This window comes from Jaculus jaculus, chromosome 13 (assembly GCF_020740685.1).
Source record: "Jaculus jaculus isolate mJacJac1 chromosome 13, mJacJac1.mat.Y.cur, whole genome shotgun sequence".
Classification (NCBI taxonomy): domain Eukaryota; kingdom Metazoa; phylum Chordata; class Mammalia; order Rodentia; family Dipodidae; genus Jaculus; species Jaculus jaculus.
Window position 1 is genome coordinate 5,630,574 of NC_059114.1, and position 18,623 is coordinate 5,649,196.

Below are 18,623 nucleotides of genomic sequence, written 5' to 3' on the forward strand. Positions count from 1 at the left end.
ACTCCATGTGAGGTTCATGAACGTGAAATCTTGGGCTGGAGAGATGGCTCAGCAGTTAAGGCGTTTGCCTGCAAAGCCTAAATCGAAGCCAGGTGCGATTCCCCAGGACCCGTGTAAGCCAGATGCACAAGGTGGCGCGTGCATCTGGAGTTCGTTTGCAGTGCCTGGGGGCCCCAGTGTGCCCATTCTCTCTCTAACTATCTGCCTCTTTCTCTCTGCCTCTCTCATATAAATACACAAAATTTAAAAGATTGAAAATTAAAAACAAGAACGTGGAATCTCTTCCTCTCTCGATGGAAAACTGTACCTGTCTGGGCATGGTGGCACAGGCCTCTAAATCCCAGCACAGTGTGAGTTCAAGGTCAGCTTGGGGCTGCAGTGTGAGTTCCAGGTGAACCTAGAGCGAGACCCTACCTCGAAACAAATGAAAAAAAAAAAAAAAGACTTGAATTTTGTAGCCCCTGGTGTGGCCCAGCCCTCCAGCCCTCCAGCCCACACCTTCCTTTGGAAAGTTTACTTGTATTGGAGTATTTACGTAACCAGGAAAAGAAGCCAGTCAAGAGGAAATAGAGACATTTGGAACCCTGAGTAACTTGAAATGAAATCGACAGGGGAGGGTTTACTCTCGGGAGACAATTGAGTCACCTCTAGAGAGCTCTGGAAGCTCAGGATTAGTGGTCGTCAAGGAACATTTTTTTTTTTTGTCATCAATGGCTTTTTCATTGTTGTTGTCGTAGTCTTACTTAAAAGTGGTTCTTCCGTCCTTCCTGAGGGGGCCTGGGGGGGAGGGAGGGCTTAGCCTGGTACCAAGGCCCCAGGGACTGTGGCTGGCAGCTAACAGTGCCGTTGGCGGCACGCTCACTCTGGCATGGTCACGGATCCAGGCTTCCCGGGACTGGGAGGTACTGGGAGTTGTGGATTCTCCTCGTGAAACGACCGGGGCCACACCTATTCTCACAAGGCTCTGGGGAGGAGCTGCCCTTTCCCTTACCTAGTAAGTAGCATGTGTGGCAAATGTTGGCTTATGGTCACGACCCCGAAATAGACCCCAAGCCCCGTGTCAACAGTAGTTACGTACCATCTGATCACATCGTGAGGTGTCCTGCAAATGCTCCATAGAAGTCGGTCGGGGCAGGATGGAGAGAGGGTTTAGCACTTAAGGTGCTTGCTTGCAAAGTCTGAGGCTCCTGGTTCGATTCCCCAGTGCCCACGTAAGCCACGTGCAAAAGATGGCACATGTGTCTGGAGTTCATTTGTATTACTTAGAGGCTCTAGCACGCCTACTTTCTCTATCTGCCTCTTTCTGTTTTTCTCTCTCTCTCTCTCAAATAATTAAAATATTCCTTAAAAATATACATATAAAAGTTAAACCAGGCATGGTGATGCACACCTTTAATCCCAGCACTTGGGAGGCAGAGGTAGCAGGATCGCCGTGAGTTCGAGGCCACCCTGAGACTACAGAGTGCATTCCAGGTCAGCCTGGACAGAGCAAGACCCTACCTTGAGAAACCAACATAAATAAATAAATCCTTTTTAAAATATTGGTCAGGACAGAACCAGAACAATAGCAGGCCTCTGGAAATACTCACTTGGCTAGTGACTTTCAAACAAAGGGACTGGGCTTGCGTGAAGATGGAGAGGGAGAGAATGAGAGTTGGGACTGGGCTCATGTGAAGATGCAGAGCTACAAAATAAGAGTTGGTCCAGGCAAAGCGTGCGGTGCTTGGGCTGGGGAGATGGCTCGGCAGTGATGGTGCTTGCTTGGTAACCTCGGTTGTTTGATTTCCTCAGTACCCAGGTCAAGTCAGACGTACATATGCATCTGGAGTTTGTTTGCAATGGCTACAGGCCCTGGCAGGCCACTCTTTCCATCCCTCCCTTTCTCTCTCTCCCTCTGCCTCGCCTCTTTCTCTCTCACATACACATCAATAAATAAATTTTTTAAAAATTTAAGGCTACTGTTATAAACCCACTATGTGTGGGCATGACAAACATCTCTAACTGTTATGTGTGTGTGTGTGTGTGTGTGTGTGTGTGTGAGCCCGTGTGCCCTCTGTTTGAAAGAAAGCAAACCAAAACCAGTGACTTCTGTGGCATTTATTTATGTATTTATTTATTTATTGGTTTTTCGAGGTAGAGGCTCGCTCTAGTCCAGACTGACCTGAGATTCACTATGTAGTCTTGAACTCATGGTGATCCTCCTACCTCTGCCTCTCAAGTGCTGGGATTAAAGGCGTGTGCCACCACACCTGGCTTTGTGGTCTGGTTTTTTTTTTAATTTATTTATTTGAGAGAGAAAAAAGGGGGGGGGAGGGGGAGAAAGACAGAAAGTATTGGTGTGCCAGGGCCTCCTGCCACTGCAAACAAACTCCAGAATGTACCACTTTATGTGCCTGGCTTTACATGGGTGTGCCAGGGGCTGTGTGTGGCACGTTCCTGACACTTGTCTTTGTTACAGCCATGCCCTTTGCTTTTTGTACGAGAGAGAAGCTGCCGTGGACAGAGTTTGCTGAGTCAGCAGAGGATGGGCTCACCACCAGGTTCTGTCAGAAGGTAAGAGATGTCGGCTGTCACTTTGGCCAGCCATTGTGCATCTGGTTTATGTGGTCCTGGGGAATCAAACCTGGGTCTTTAGGCTTTGTAGGCAAGCGCCTTAACAGCTAAGCCATCTCTCCAGCCCCATTTTCGGGGATTTTTAAAAAATAATTTTTATTTATGTTTCAAAGAGAGAGAGCATGAGAATGGACTCGCCAGGGCTCTTTGCCAAGGCAAATGAACTCGAGATACACGCGCCACTTTGGGCAATCTGGCTTTACATGGATACTAGCGAACCAAACCCAGGCTGTTTTAGGTGTTGCAAGAAAATGCCTTTAACCGCTGAGCCATCTCTCCAGTCCTCCCAGAGGTTCGTTTCTATGGTGATTCTAAATCTTATCAAACTGACAACCAGAGATTAACCATCACACTTGATCTCTGGCATTCTATTATAAGAGTACAAAGTAAACTAAGTTTGAAAGAAGTGGGATTTTTTTGTACTGATGGGAAGTATAATGATTATTCGTGAATCTTTTTTTTTTTTAAGTTTAAAAGAGCAGAGTTTATTTAAAAGTAAAAGGAACAGAGAATTCCTCATGGAGGAGGGTACTCCAGAGCTGGAGAGCCATCACTGTAGTGAGAGCTGTGCTTTTATTGAAATGTGCAGAAGGCCTCTTGTAAAAAATTTTTTTTGTTGTTTTGTTGTCGTAGGGTCTCACTCTAGCCCAGGCTGACCTGGAATTATTCACTCTGTAGTCCCAGACTGGCCTCGAACTCACAGCCATCCTCCTACCTCTGCCTCCCGAGTGCTGGGATTAAAGGCGTGCGCCACCACGCCCGACTGGCCCATAAAATTTTTTATCTGGGAGTTTTGGTTTGAGACCAAGTCTCACTAGCCCAGGGTGGTCTAGAACCTACAATGTAGTTCAGTCTGACCTCAAAATCATGACAATCCTCCTGCCTCAGTTTCTCCAGTGCTGAGATTACGGGTATGGGTACCATTCTGGCTTTGATCTTCTTGTTGTATAAATAACATAAAGCAGGAGCTGGAGAGATGGTTCGGTGGTTAAAAGTGCTTGCTGGCAAAGCCTGACAGCTAGGGTTCAAATCCCCAGTACCCACAAAAAGCCAGATGCACAAAGTGGCACGTGCATCTAGAGTGTGTTTGTGGTGGCAAGAGGTCCTGGCACACTCATTCATTCTCTCTCTCTCTGCTTGAAAGAAAGAAAGAACATAAAACAAGCTAGGGAGATGCTTGCTTGAAAAGCCTAGTAGCTCAGGTTTAGGACCCCCATAAAGCCGGATGCATAATGCACTGTATGCATCTGGAGTTTGTTTACAGTGGCAAGAGGGCCCAGTGCACCCATTCTCTCTCAAAATAAAGAAAGAAAAGAAAAGAAAATTTACCATTAACATTCTTCTTTATTTATTTGCACGTGTGTGTGTGCATAGGGACATGCCAGGCTCTCTTGCCTGTTTGGCTTTGTGTGGGTGGCTGGGGAATTGAATCCTGGCCCGCAGCCTTTGTCAGCAAGAGCCTTTAAGCAACGAGCCATCTCCCCAGCCTGCAGGTTGCCCGTCTTACATATTGTCACATGCACATTGTTGTACAGCAGACCCTCAGAACTTTTGCATTTTGCAAATCTGAGGCGTTTTATATATATATATTCTTGGGCCGGGCATGGTGGCACACACCTTTAATCCCAGCACTCGGGAAGCAGAGGTAAGAGGATCGCTGGGAGTTAGAGGCAAGCCTGAGACTACAGAGTGAATTTCAGGTCAGCCTGGGCTAGAGAGAGACTCTACCTTGAAGAAAAAAAACAAAAACAAAAAACACTTCTTGAGCTGGATAGATGGTTCAGTGGTTAAGGCGCTTGCCTGCAAAGCCCAAGGACCCAGGTTCAATTCCCCAGCCCCCACATAAAGCCAGATGCACAAGGTGGCACATGCATCTGGAGTTCAGTTGCAGCAGTCAGAGGCCCTGGCGTGCCCATTCTCTCTCCTCCTCCTCTCCTCTCATAAAAACATAAATAAAGTTTTTTAAAATTATTTATTTATTTTTTCTTTTTAATTTTTTTATTATTGACAACTTCCATAATTATAGACAATAAACTATGATAATCCCCTCCCATTCACTTTCTCCTTCACAACGCCACTCTCCATCATATCCTGTCCCCTCTCACTCTTCTTTTTTTTTTGTTTAATTTTTAAATTTTTATTAACATTTTCCATGATTATAAAAAAAAATATCCCATGGTAATTCCCTCCCTCCCCCCTGACACTTTCCCCTTTGAAATTCTAAAATTTTTTATTTGTTTATTCATTTATTTGAGAGAAAGAGAGAGAGAGAGGCAGATAGAGAGAAAGAGAGAATGGGTGTGCCAGGGACTTTAGCCACTGCAAATGAACTCAGACGCATGCGCCCCCTTGTACATCTGGCTTACGTGGGTCCTGGGAAATCGAACTGGGGTCCTTAGGCTTCACAGGCAAATGCCTTAACTACTAAGCCATTTGACCAGCCATAAATAAAGTTTAAAAAGAAAAAAAGCCTGGGCGCGGTGGTGCATGCCTTTAATCCCAGCACTTGGGAGGCAGAGCTAGGAGGATCACCACGAGTTTGAGGCCACCCTAAGACTACAGAGTGAATTCCACGTCAGCCTGAGCTAGAGTGAGACCCTACCTCGAGAAACCAAAAAAAAAAAAAAAAAAAACCAAATGATTAGACTTACATAAGATACTTAGGGTGATCAAATTCTTAGACAGAACATAGAATGGTAGTTGTCAAGGGAAGGAGGGCACAAAAATGAAGAGCAGGTTAGAGAGATGGCTTAGCAGTTAAGGTACTTGCCTGAGAAGTCTAAAGACTCATGTTCAACTCTCTAGGTCCCACGAAAGCCAGACAAAAGGTGACGCAAGTGTGCAAGGTCACACATGTGCACTAGGTGACACACGCGTCTGGAGTTCAATTACAGTGGCTGGAGGCCCTGGCGTGTCAATTCTCTGTCTCTCTCTCTCACACACACATTAAAAAAAAAAAAAAGGTCAATCTGTTGCGCTTGCCTCAAAAGGAAAGAAAGAGACAGAGAGAGAGAAAGAGAGAGAGGAAGGAAGAAAAATGTTACAATGTTTCTTGCAAGAGAAACTTCGTGGTTTTGGATCTTCCAGCTGGCAAAGAAGCACAACATGGTGGTGGTGTCCCCAATCCTGGAACGGGACAGAGAGCACGGGGGCGTCCTGTGGAACACAGCTGTGGTGATCTCCAACTCGGGGGCAGTCTTGGGAAAGTCCAGGAAGAACCACATCCCCAGAGTGGGTGACTTCAACGAGGTAAGCTGTCCAGCAGGTCTCCGTGGGCTCTCTAGGGGGCAGTTCCGGGAAAGACTGTGCTTCAGTGTCACATGATGTCACGCTGTGTCGTGGGCACCTTGGCATCGCTGGGACAGAACACCCCGCCAAAAGCAGCTGATGGGAGGAAGGTTTTACTCTGGCTCACAGTCTTGAGGGGACGCTCCACGATGGCAGGGGACAGCATGGCATGAGCAGAGGCTGGGCATCACCTCTGCCACAGCAGGTGGAAAACAGCAGCAGGAGGGTGAGCCGAGCTCTGGACAGGGGGAGTTGCTATAGCAACCCAAAGCCCACCCCCAACAGCACACCTCCTCCAGCAAGGCTCCATCTCTCAGATTGCCACCAGACGGGGTCCAAGCACCCAAAATAGATGAGTTTATGGGAGACTTTGTTGCTGCTCTGGCACCTAGAATCTGTGGACATGACCCTGTATCACATGGGCAGATAGATGGCTTTCACGTAAGACCCTCGAGTGAGTCACACATATTTTAAAAAAATATTTTAGGGCTGGAGAGATGGCTCAGCGGTTAAGGCACTTGCCTATGAAGTCTAAGGACCCAGGTTCGATTCTCTAGGTCACACGTTAGCCAGGTGCACAAGGTGGTGCATGGGTCAGGAGTTCATTTGCAGGTGCTGGAGGCCCTGGCTCACCCGGATAAATAATAAAAAATAATTTTTAAAAAAGTTACCTGGTTGATCCTGCTGGTGGCATATGCTTGTCTCAACGATTAAGCCATGCGTGTCTAAGTGCTCATGGCTGGCACAGCGAAACTGCACGTGGCTCACTAAATCAGTGATGGTTCCTTTGGTGGCTCACTCCTCTCCAGAGCTTAAAACGTGCATGACGGCAACAGCCCGTGGAGTCAGGTTCATGCACGTATGTGCACGTGTGTGTGTGTCTCGAATCGAACGCCCTCTAGAGAAGGAAGTCTCTGAGGCTACGATTTAGATTCGCTTGTGGGTTCATGGAAAAGCTGGGACTTGATGTTCCGTAGAGTAGGTGTTTTATTTGAACATAATCTGTATATAATAAAACAAAGATTATTTTACTTTTCTAAAAAAAAAATGTTTGAGGGCTAGAGAGAAGGCTTAGCAGTTACGGTGCTTGCCTGCAAAGCCTAAGGACCCAGGTTCGATTCTCCAAGTCCCACGTAAGCCAGATGCACAAGGTGGCGCATGCATCTGGATTTCATTTGCAGTGGCTGAAGGCCCTGGCGTGCCCATTCTCACTCTCTCTCTCTGTCCCTCTCTCTGCCTCTAATTAATAAATAAATCAGAAAAAAAAATTAAGTTTTAAAAATATTTTACTCATTTGTTTGAGAGCAAGAGGAACGGAAAGAGAAAGAAGAAGAGGCAGATAGAGAAGGGGTGAGCCATGGCCTCCAGCCGCTACAAAGGAACTCCATGCTCATGCCTTACGTGGGTACTAGGGTATGGAACCTGGGTCTGGAACCTAGGTCCTTAGGCTTCGCAGGCAAGCACCTTAACAACCAAGCCATCTCTCTCTCTGTCTCTCCATATATATATATATGTATATATTTATATTTTGTGCACTGTGTGTATAAATAATCTGATTTAGCTTTTGCAATTCCCCTTTGAAACAACTTGGTATATAAACTAAACCCCCCAAATATGAAATGATTCCAATGAGCCCTTTAAAGAAGGGCTGTGTAGGGCTGGAGTGATGGCTTAGCGGTTAAGCGCTTGCCTGTGAAGCCTAAGGACCCCGGTTCGAGGCTCGGTTCCCCAGGTGGCGCACGCGTCTGGAGTTCGTTTGCAGAGGCTGGAACCCTGGCGCGCCCATTCTCTCTCTCTCCCTCTATCTGTCTTTCTCTCTGTGTCTGTCGCTCTCAAATAAATAAATAAATAAATAAAAACTTAAAAAAAAAAAGGGCTGTGTGAGGTCGGGTATGGTGGCGCACGCCTTTAACCCCAGCACTCGGGAGGCAGAGGCAGGAGGATGGCCGTGAGTTTGAGGCCACCCTGAGACTACATAGTGAATTCCAGGTCAGCCTGGGCTGGAGTGAGACCCTACCTCAGAAAACCAAAAAAAAGAAAAAGAAAGAAAAGAAAAGAAAAACAGGCTGTGTGAGTCAACCATGGTCCAGTCCTAGTGTGGGTGGGTGCTGCTCTTTGTGACCCACGTGGTATCTGAGTTGGCTTGTGTCCATGTGCTGAGTATTTGAAAATGTGTGTGCGCATGTGGCTCCCCAAGCGGTAGGGGGAGGGGCTTGTATTGATGCATGCTTAATGCCAATTCATAGGAGGTGACATGGAAGGGTGGACATTTGAAGGAGGGAAATGAAATCGACACACTGCCACCGCTGCTAAGCCGGAGCTTTATCTTCCAGTGTTTTCAGAATGTGATGTCCCAGTCCTTAGCCCTCTCTCCTTTTGGGGAGCTTTGGGCCACTCTTAAGCTAGTCAGCAAAGTTGAGAAACTACCGGGCTACATGAAGTTCCCTGAGAGAAAGAACAGGCGTCGTTTCTAAGTGACAGCTGGAGGTGGGGTAAACCAGACGTGTTTCTCACCTGTTTACCCTGGGGTTAATCTTTAGCTCTCTGTAGATAGCACTGGACTGTTCTGGACACAGATCTGCTCAGTGTCCACCATGTGGACACACACTGACCACTGCCTGAGTCTGGTCCACTTGGAAACAAATGGGAAGAAGCACAGAGTGTCAGGAACAGATCTGTTTGTGACCCGTGTCGTCCTCTGGCCTCTCTCAGGGCTGTCCCTGATGTCCCAGAGCAGTCACCCTGCAGGGACAGGCAGAGGGGCAGAGATGGGAGGATGGGCTTCCTAACTTCCTGCCTTGCCAGAGTCCTTCACCCCAAGGCAGGATGCTCGAGGTGCTTGGTGGAAGGTTTCAGTTCCATTCTCAGGTTCAGCCTTAGCTGAGCAAGTCCCATGCCCATTCAGGCGACAGTTTGTCCAAAAGGAGACAGGGTCACTCCGGAGGAGTCTGGGTCCCTTCAGCTCTAACATTGTGCCTCATGTGGTTGATGAGGTTGTCAGTGGGCTCCTGTTGAGACTGACCAAACCTCAGCCTGTACTTGTAACCTGAGTGAAACCTTGCCATAGTTTATCATGGAAATAGCATGAAAAGTCACCTCGGGGATTTTAGACACATCACAAAGCAGACTGTAGGTTAAATGTGTAAGCCATTGCCCCCTTTGGATTGCTTTGTCTTTGTGTCTAGGTTTGCATGTTTTTTGTTTTGTTTTGTTTTTTGTTTTTGTCTACTGGTCGGTTGGTTAGTTGATCGGTCGGTTTTGAGGTAGGGTCTCATTCTAGCTGAGGCTGATCTAGAATTCACTCTACAGCCCAGGCTGACCTCAAACTCGTTACAGTCCTCCAATCTCAACCTCCCAGGTTCTTGGATTAAAAAAATGTAAGCCACTGGGCTAGAGAAATGGCTCAGTGGCTGAATTGCTTGCCTGCAAAGCCTAACTATCTGGGTTCGATTCCCTACATAAAGCCACATGCGCAAAGTGGAACACGCATCTGGAATTCATTAGCAGTGGCTGGAGCCCCAGATGCACCCTTTCTCTCTATCTTCTCTAGATCTCTCTCTGATTGCAAATAAATAAATAAATAAATAATAAAAGACATGATGGGCTGGAGAAATGGCTTAGAGGTTAAGGCACATGCCTGCGAAGCCTAAGGACCTAGGTTCGATACTTCAGGTCCCATGTAAGCCAGATGCACAAGGTGGCACATGCATCTGGAGTTCGTTTGCAGTGGCTGGAGGCTCTGGCATGCCCATTCTCTCTCTTTCTCTCTCCTCTCTCTCTCTCTTCCCTACCCTTCTCTCTGTCTCTAATAAATAAATAAATATAAACTTGGAAAAAAAAAAAAGACATGAGCCACCACCCCCAGCTGTGTGTATGTTTTAGTATTGAAATTCTGGAACTTAAAATCGAGTCGTGCCCAGCATCCATTTGCTGCTATTGGCGGTATCTCCTATGCTGTGTCTAAGGAAAGGGAAATTGCTTTGGCTTGGAGACATCAATCTGCTTTTTAAAAATTTTTTTTTGTTTATTTTTATTTGTTTATTTGAGAGTGATGGACAGAGAGAGAAAGAGGCAGAGAGAAAGAGAGAGAAAGAATGGGTGCGCCAGGGCCCCCAGCCAAACAAACTCCAGATGTATGCCCCTCTTGTGCATCTGGCTTACGTGGGTCCTGGGGAATCAAGCCTCGAACCGGGGTCCTTAGGCTTTACAGGCAAGTGCTTAACCGCTAAGCCATCTCTCCAGCCCTTGGTCTGCTTTTGCTTTGCAGTCTACTTACTACATGGAAGGAAACCTGGGTCACCCTGTGTTCCAGACCCAGTTTGGCAGGATCGCGGTGAACATTTGCTACGGGCGGCACCATCCCCTCAACTGGCTCATGTACAGCGTCAATGGAGCTGAGATCATCTTCAACCCCTCGGCCACCATTGGAGAACTCAGGTCACTTTCTGGGCAATATCTGGGGGACTTCCTGAAGGTCTAGTCACCCAACAAAATCTTGGGGCTAGGATTTGGGAATCAGTCTTGGGTTTGGTATTAAACTGGCAAGCAGGCATGATCCCAGCCCTGTGATTACAGGTCACACCTTTTTTATTGAAAATATTTTTATTTTTTAATTTTTTTGAGAAAGGATAGAGAGAGCGAGAGAGTATGGGTGTGCCAGGGCCTCCAGCTGCTGCAAACAAACTCCAGACACATGTACCATCTTGTGCATCTGACTTATGTGGGTTCTGGGGAATCGAACCTAGGTCCTTTGGCTTTGCTGGCAAGCACCTTAACCATTAAGCCATTTCCCCAGCCCAGAGGTCACACCTATAACCAGCTTTTCAGTGAGAAGAATTCCCAGGCTGGATGTGGTGGCTCACACCTTTAATCCCAGCACTCTGGAGGCAGAGGTAGTAAGATCACCATGAGTTCAACGCTACCCTGAGACTACATACTGAATTCCAGGTCAGCCTGGGCTAAAGCAAGACCCTGCTTCATAAAATTTAAAAAAAAAAAAAAGGGCTGGAGTGCAGGCTTAGAGGTTAAGGCGCTTGCCTGCAAAGCCTAAAGACCTAAGTTTGACTCTCCAGATCCCAGGTTAGTCGGATGCACAAGTGAGGCATCAAAGTCATGCATGCCCACTAGGTGGCTCAAGCATCTGGAGTTCAATTTCAGTGGCTGAGGCCTGGCACACCAATTCCCTTTCCCCTCTCTCTGTCTCTTTCTCTCTCTAGTAAATAAATAATTCCAGGATGACCACTATATAACCCAACCTATCCAAAGAGCCATGCCCTCCAAAATTGGCTAGAATCCTGAACAACTGGGACAGAGAGAAAAAAAAACCTCCACTCTTCCTCAAGGTCAAGATTCACAACTCTCTGCTTCTAAGTCCTGTTGCCCAGTAGCTTCCTGGGCAGCCCGGGCTCCTGGATAGAGAGCTTTGGGTACCTGAGCCTCAAATTTTCCATGCCCAGCAGGGAGAGCAGTGATCCAGAGGAGAGAAGACACCATGGGAAGTAGCTTGATCCCAGAGGAACATGCCTAAAACTTGCTTTAACCAACGAAGAGCTTTCTTTTTTTTTTTTTACACACTTTTTATATTTATTTGAGAAATAGATAAAGAGGCAGATAGAATGAGTACACCAGGGCCTCTAGCCACTGCAAAATGAACTCCAGACATATGCGCCCCCTTGTGCATCTGGCTTTACATGGGTCCTGGGGAATCGTACCTGGGTCCTTTGGCTTCGCAGGCAAGCCATCTCTCCAGTCCAAGCTGTCTTTGAATAATGTGTAGCAAGCATTTGGGTGTCGGCCTCACCTCTGAAACAGATGAAAGTGCTCTGGCTAAGGCAGTGCTGGGGGCCAGGGTGGATGACCCCAGGGCAGCAAGTGAGCTGAGGCAGCCCCTCATGGCACGGCAGGTGGCAGCTCTCTCTTCCGCTGTGGCTGAGCGCTTGGAAGGTCTCCAGGCGTGTTAGTTACTCGCAGAACTGTGAGCAAATGTCTGACAAGATGCTGTTTATGGGAGGAAGAGTTTATCTGGGCTCACTATCTGAGGGAACAAACTGGTGGGGGGGGTAGGGTGGCAGGAGCGTGAAGCAGTGATCACACGGGGCGGCGCCTGCCGTCAGCCAGCAGTCAGAGGAAGGCTGGCACTCGGGCCTTGTTTCTAGCCCTCCTGTTACTCAGGAAGCTGGGGCATACCATGGTGCTGCCCAGGTATGGAATTTATTGCGTTTTTTTTCCCCCTCAGTTAAGCTTCTCTGGAGAAGACCCCGATAGGCACACCCAGAGACATGTCTCTGGAGAGAGGGCTCAGTGGTTAAAGCCTGACAGCCTGAGTTCAGTTCCCTAGTACCCACATAAAGCCAGATGCACATAGTGGCACATGCATCTGAAGCTTGTTGGCAGTGGCAAGAGACCCTGGTGTGCCCATTATCTCCTCTCTCTCTCTCTCTCTCTCTCTCTGTTTTTAAAGGTCTCACTTTAGCCCAGGCTGACCTGTAATTCATTGTATAGTCTCAGGCTGGCCTTGAACTCATGGCAATCATCCTACTTCTGCTCCGAAGTGCTGGGATTCAAGGTGTGTGCCACCATGCCTGCTTCCATTCTCCCTCTCTCTCACTCTCTCTCAAATAAATATTTAAATCCAGTCAAGTTGACAGTGAACATTAACCATCACAAGTCCACCCCCCTTGTCACCAAACATATCACTTTCCGTTCACAATATTCCACCCCTGCTCCCCAAACTCTCACGTCTGTCTCATAATGGTCCGAATGGTTCCGGCATTGTTCCTAGGTCTAAAGTCTCTTCCCGGCAAACTCTTAACTCCGAGCCCCTGTAAAAATCAGAAAACAAGTCAGACTTCAACATACAATGGCACAGAGCAAATGTTCTCCCCCAAAAGGGAGGAAGGAGGGCATAGCAAGGCCAGATGATACCCACAGAAGCCTGAACCCCAGTGAACAAACACCCGCATCTGCCCAGCTCCTGCCCCATAACACAAGAATTATGAAAAGAGGTCTGCTAGATGACCTTGAGGTCTGACGCTCTCCTTTTTCTGTTTTCTGTTTTTTGTTTTTTGTTTTTTTTTTTTTTTTTTTTTTTGGTTTTTCAAGGTAGGGTCTCACTCTAGTCCAGGCTGACCTGGAATTCACTATGGAGTCTCAGGGTGGCCTTGAACTCACAGCGATCCTCCTACCTCTGCCTCCTGAGGGCTGGGATTAAAGGCGTGCGCCACCACACCCGGCAAAAGTACAATATTTTTTAAAGGTGTATTTTATTGATTTATTAGAGACAGAGGGAGAGAGAGAGAGAGAGTGAGAATGGGCACGTCAGGGCCTCTAGCCACTGTAAACGAATTCCAGATGCATGCACCATGTTCATCTGGTTTATGTGGGACCTGGAGAATTGAACCTGGGTCCTTAGGCTTTGCAGGCATGGACCTTAACCACTAAGCCATCTCTCCAGCCCAAAGCACAGTATTTGTTAAAGTACAGCCTCATACCTTGAATCCCAGATTCTAGACCCATCCACCCACTTCTCATTCTCCCCACCCCCTACCCGAGGCCGACACATGTGGGCCTACATCGTAGGACAGCAAGGTGTCCTTGCTCCATGTCGCGTCAACACAGACTGACGTTCTCCTGACTGCTCTGGGATAAGCCCCTTGCCCCCCATGCAGCTGACTTCAGCCTTTACGTCCACTTGTCCGAAAGCCACTGCTTCATCCACTCATTGCCGGTTATGTTTAGGCGTGTGTGTACCACAATGACGCTACGGAAAGGGTCCTCTTGTCAACCCGCTTGATGACTCGAGCACGTGCTGAGACTCACAAAGCCCTGGCTTCCTTTCCCTTGGTGGTTTTGAGAACACATATCTCATTGTCCACTACTGATTTGTGTCCTGTGCAGGACATCTCTCTGGAGAATTACAGGAAAGATGGTTGATGGTAATTGCTTTACAAGTGTCTACTGAGTTCCTGAAAATGTCATCTACCAATGTGTTTCTGTAAAACTCCTTTAAAAAAAAAAAAAGTTATGTCAGCTTCGTTTAGCAATTCAGAGGGGAAAAAACAGCAAAATGAGTTCTCTCAATCAAGCCTGTGATTTTCCTGTTCTTAGACTTGTGAATCCTCCTGAGAATTGGCTTTCTGACAAGCACCCACCACCTACACCCTGACTGAAACCAGGTGCATGCTGAGGGAAGGGAGATGCCAGGGCATGTTGATCCCAGTAATACAGTGTTTCTAGGTGGACACTGCTTCTCCCCAGCTAGAATCTTTTTCAGGGCTGCTGAGAAGGCTTAGTGGTTAAGGTGGTTGCCGGCAAAACCAAACGACACAGGTTTGATTCCTCAGTGTCCATCTAAACCAGATGTACAATGTGGCACATACATCTGGAGTTCATTTGCAGTGACTAGAGGCTCTGGCGCGCCCATTCTCTATCTTCTTCTCTTTCTTTTTCAAATAAATAAAATAAAAAGAATCTTTTTATAAAAAATATTTTTATTGAGCTGGAGAGATGGCTTAGCGGTTAAGCGCTCGCCTGTGAAGCCTAAGGACCCCGTTTCGAGGCTCGGTTCCCCAGGTCCCATGTTAGCCAGATGCACAAGGGGGCACACACATCTGGAGTTTGTTTGCAGAGGCTGGAAGCCCTGGTGCACCCATTCTCTCTCTCTCCCTCTATCTGTCTTTCTCTCTGTGTCTGTTGCTCTCAAATAAATAAATAATTTTTAAAATATATATTTTTATTTATATGAGAGCAAGACAGAGAGAAAGAGACAGACACAGAGAATGAGAACGGCTACCCCAGGGCCTTCTGTCACTGCAAATGAACTGCAGGCACATGCGCCACTTTGTGTATCTGGCATTGCATGTATACGGGGGAACTGAGCCTGGGCCATCAGGCTTTGCAAGCGAGCGCCTGTAGCCACTGAGCCATCTCTCCGGCCCCCATCTAGAATCTTAGTCCTATTGTTCCTCTGACTGAAGCTCATCGATGACCACCATGTCCACTGAATTCCACGGTACAGCTGCGTGGGTGGGCTGAGGGGCAGTCTGTCTGGTTGGGGTGAGGTGTGAGGTCTCCCACCACACTTGTTTTTCAGGCCCACTGCTCAGCTGTGCCTGTGGGGTGGCATTGAGGGAACCACAGACTCCCCCGCTTAGAGACGCGGGATCCAGAGGAGGAAAACTGGAAGGTCCCGGGAAAGTGGGGACGGCTCAGGGGTGGTGACTCTGCTGTGGAATGTGAGCCCCCAACATCACTGCACATTTCTTCTGGCTTATGGTCTGAGGTCACCGCCCTTGGGGACAGGCGGAGCAGGGCCATGCTCAACCCTCACAGTCCAGGCACAGGCTCCCAAAAGCCCCAGCGTCCATCTGATGAGAACCAACCTCTAGGCCAGCCTGCAAGGTGGCTTCCCTGGAGCAGCACTGTGAGGCTGTGGCAGTTACAAAGCTCCCGCCATGAGAAACATATGCTTACACCCTCATTCTGTCTTTACCTTCTCCTTTGGAGAAAGCACAGGATAAGAGACCGAGGCTTAGGATAAGAGTTTGACTCAGGCCCGTCTGACACCCCTCCATAAACTACACCGTGTGCAATCTTTTTTTAATATTTATATATTTATTTATTTATTTATGAGAGAGAAAGAGGCAGAGGGAGAGAGAGAGAATGGGTGCGCCAGGGCCTCCAGCCAGTGCAAACGAACTCCAGACATGTGCGCCCCTTGTGCATCTGGCTTAGATGGGTCCTGGGGAATTGAACCGGGGTCCTTTGACTTTGCAGGCAAATGTCTTAACCACTAAGCCATCTCTCCAGCCCCCATGTGCATTCTTGCATGTGCTGGCCCTCCCTAGAAGATCGCTGGTGCCCAAGCCAGGCCTGGAGGACAGAGCTAGTCAGCTTACAAGTTTTTGTTTGCTGCCTTCTAAAATCTGAGCCGGAGCCTCCCGGTGTAGCTCTTGCTGGCCTGGTGCTTGTGACGCGGCCTGGTTTGTCAGTGGTCTTGCATCAGCCTCTGCCCAGGTGCTAGGATTCCAGGTAGAGGCCAGCATGTCCGGAGCTGCTGGTTTCAGGGTTAGATCATAAGCCCACTGCAGGCCGGCTGCAGCTCTGGGCTGAGGGCATCCAGAGTCCGGTTGGAAAGCTGTGTTCTCCCTCCATCTCTCTTCCAGCGAGTCCCTGTGGCCCATTGAGGCCAGGAATGCAGCTATCGCCAATCATTGCTTCACGTGCGCCATTAACCGCGTGGGTCAGGTATGTCGCTGAGGTCTGGAGCCACTGACCGCTGGCCTTGGCAGGAATGCCACATACGTGCCTTCTCCCATGGGTCTCAGGAAAGGGGAAACTTGTGCTGACAGCTTTCTTTTTTTTTTTGGGGGGTTTTTCGAGGTAGGGTCTCACTCTAGCCCAGGTTGACCTGGAATTCACTATGTACTCTCAGGGTGGCCTTGAACTTACAGTGATCCTCCTACCTCTGCCTCCCGAGTGCTGGGATTAAAGGCGTGTGCCACCACGCCCGGCGTCTGACAGCTTTCTTCTGCTTGTTCTTGCTTGTTTGAGACAAGGCCTCATGTATGCCAACTTAGCTTCGAGCATGCTATGTGTCCGCGGGTAGCCTTGCACTCCTGACCCTCCCGCGTTCACCTCCCAGGTCACAGGATTACAGGTGTCCGCGGCCACCCCTGATGGATTTGATTTTTTTTTCTCTTAGCTGATTTCTTTTAGCTTAAACCCTTGAGATAGGTCCTCGATCTGGCATTTCTTACTTTCTCATTTTCCAGTGTCTGGTTTCTTGCCCTTCTCCTCATCAATGGGCCCATGAACAGAACACTTTTAACTACTAAGTACAATGCCGTTATTATGTAACTTTCTTCCACACTCACTTTGCTTTGTCTTTTCTTCTGATAGGGTTTCGTGGCTTAGCTTATGTTGCTCCAGTGCTCACCACATATCCAGGCTGAACTCATGATCCTCCCAGAGGGTCCCCCTTTTTTTTTCTTTTTCCTTCTTTTTTTTGGGGGGGGTGGGGTTCAAGGTAAGCTCTCACTCTAACCCAGGCTGCAGACCTGAACTCACTCTCTAGTTCCAGAGTGACCTTGAGCTCACAGCAGTCCTCATACCTCTGCCTCCCTCATTTTCATTGATGAGCTGTGAGCTAGTCTAATCAGAGCATCTGATCTCTGAGGCACCTCAAGTTTCCCCACTGAATCTCACTGAGTTCTGGCAACAGAAAGACACCAAGAAGTTTAATTATTCACAGTCGGGTCCACCTCTGTGGCAGTATAATCTCACATGCATTAGTAATTACCCGAAGCGGGGTCTACCTCTGTGCCAGACAGATGTTTTCACATCTCCTCCCCCACGAGAACTGTGGGTACCCTGTGTCCCTCCAGGGTTATAAACTCAAAAGTCCAAGTTTCCACCTTGCATGTCACATCCTTCCGGCTCCCCGAGGCAGAGCGCTGGGCCACAGGGCATTGAGACAATTGTCCCCTGTCCAGTGAGGACAGCCCCTTCCCCCTTGGTCAGTGGCTCAGGGCTCTGGAATGGACGGCGTCGTGCTGCCCCCTAGCGGTGCCTCTTACCTTTCTCTAATTCACAGGAGCTCTTCCCCAATGAGTTCACCTCTGGCGATGGAAAGAAAGGTATGCGCCCTGAACTTCCCTGCAAGTGGCGACTCTCCTCTGCTCTGTTGACTGTGCTGTGGGAGTCTGGCTGTGGCTGGGGTGTGGACCAGTCACTGGTGACGACACTGCTCCCCAAATGGTCTCTGTGCCTCTCCAGCACTGGTGTGGAAATGGACCATAAGGACGTGGAGGAGGCTTTCGTGAGCTACCTAGAAGGGGCCCTCTTATTTAGCCAGAGGACTTTCCTTCTGTCTCCTTTCCACTGCCACTATCACCCCACCACCCCGGCCCCCACGGAGCTGTCTCAGTGCCCCGTGAGTCCGCACAGATTATCACAGGTTCTGGAGAGCACAGCTTGTGTTGATTTGGGGGGGGGGCGGACACCAACCCACATCAGCTAGGAATCCTCCATCCCAGGTCCACCTCTCTGAGCAAGGATGCTGTAAGGAAGGGCGCCTGCCCTCACCAAGGAGGTGGCTTACCTGGGTTGATGGATCACCACTAGGAAGTGATAATGGGCTGGACGGAAGTTTCCCAAGAAACACCTCCTGGGAGGATCCCAGCAATCCCCACTTGAGGCCCTAAAATATCACCCCAGATTAGCAGAGGTTCCAATCCCTGACAATTGGACAGACAGAAGACAGGGAAATGAGGGTCTGAGCCTGTGTTAGAGGGGCCAGCCATGCACCCCGTCCACTCCTCACTCACCTGTGGTGGCTCTTACTTCTCTGTGACCAGAGAAGGGACAGAGAGTGGACAGAGGGGTCCGGTCTCCCAGCTGGCAAGAGAAGCAGGGAGGATCACCTGGCTTGCCAAGTGGGGCCGTGTTGCGGTCCGGTTCGCATTGCTGGTAGAAATCACCCAACCAAGAGCAGCTTCTGGGGAAAAGAGATTTATTTTGGCTTACAGGCTCGAGGGGAAGCTCCATGATGGCAGGGGAAAACGATGGCATGAGCAGAGGGTGGACATCACCACCTGGCCAACATAACCACATGACCACAGCAACAGGAGGGTGTGCCAAACACTGGCATGGGGAAACTGGCTATAAAGCCCATAAGCTCGCCCCCAACAATACACTCCCTCCAGGAGGCATTAATTCCCAAA

At 48.6% G+C, this 18,623-nt stretch overlaps 1 protein-coding gene across 3 annotated transcripts in view; it reads left to right on the forward strand.

Annotated features, from left to right (window-relative positions):
* Upb1 (beta-ureidopropionase 1) overlaps nucleotides 1-18,623 on the forward strand; it is a 39,539-nt gene that overhangs the window by 18,101 nt on the left and 2,815 nt on the right. For 2 of the 3 annotated variants that reach the window (XM_045132922.1, XM_012952296.2), the window contains exons 4-8: nucleotides 2,459-2,553; nucleotides 5,701-5,862; nucleotides 10,169-10,338; nucleotides 16,065-16,146; nucleotides 17,495-17,537. In XM_045132922.1, coding sequence (XP_044988857.1) covers nucleotides 2,459-2,553; nucleotides 5,701-5,862; nucleotides 10,169-10,338; nucleotides 16,065-16,146; nucleotides 17,495-17,537 — 552 coding nt within the window. The remainder of the gene's footprint in view (nucleotides 1-2,458; nucleotides 2,554-5,700; nucleotides 5,863-10,168; nucleotides 10,339-16,064; nucleotides 16,147-17,494; nucleotides 17,538-18,623) is intronic. The other variant, XM_045132921.1, reaches the window with a different exon arrangement.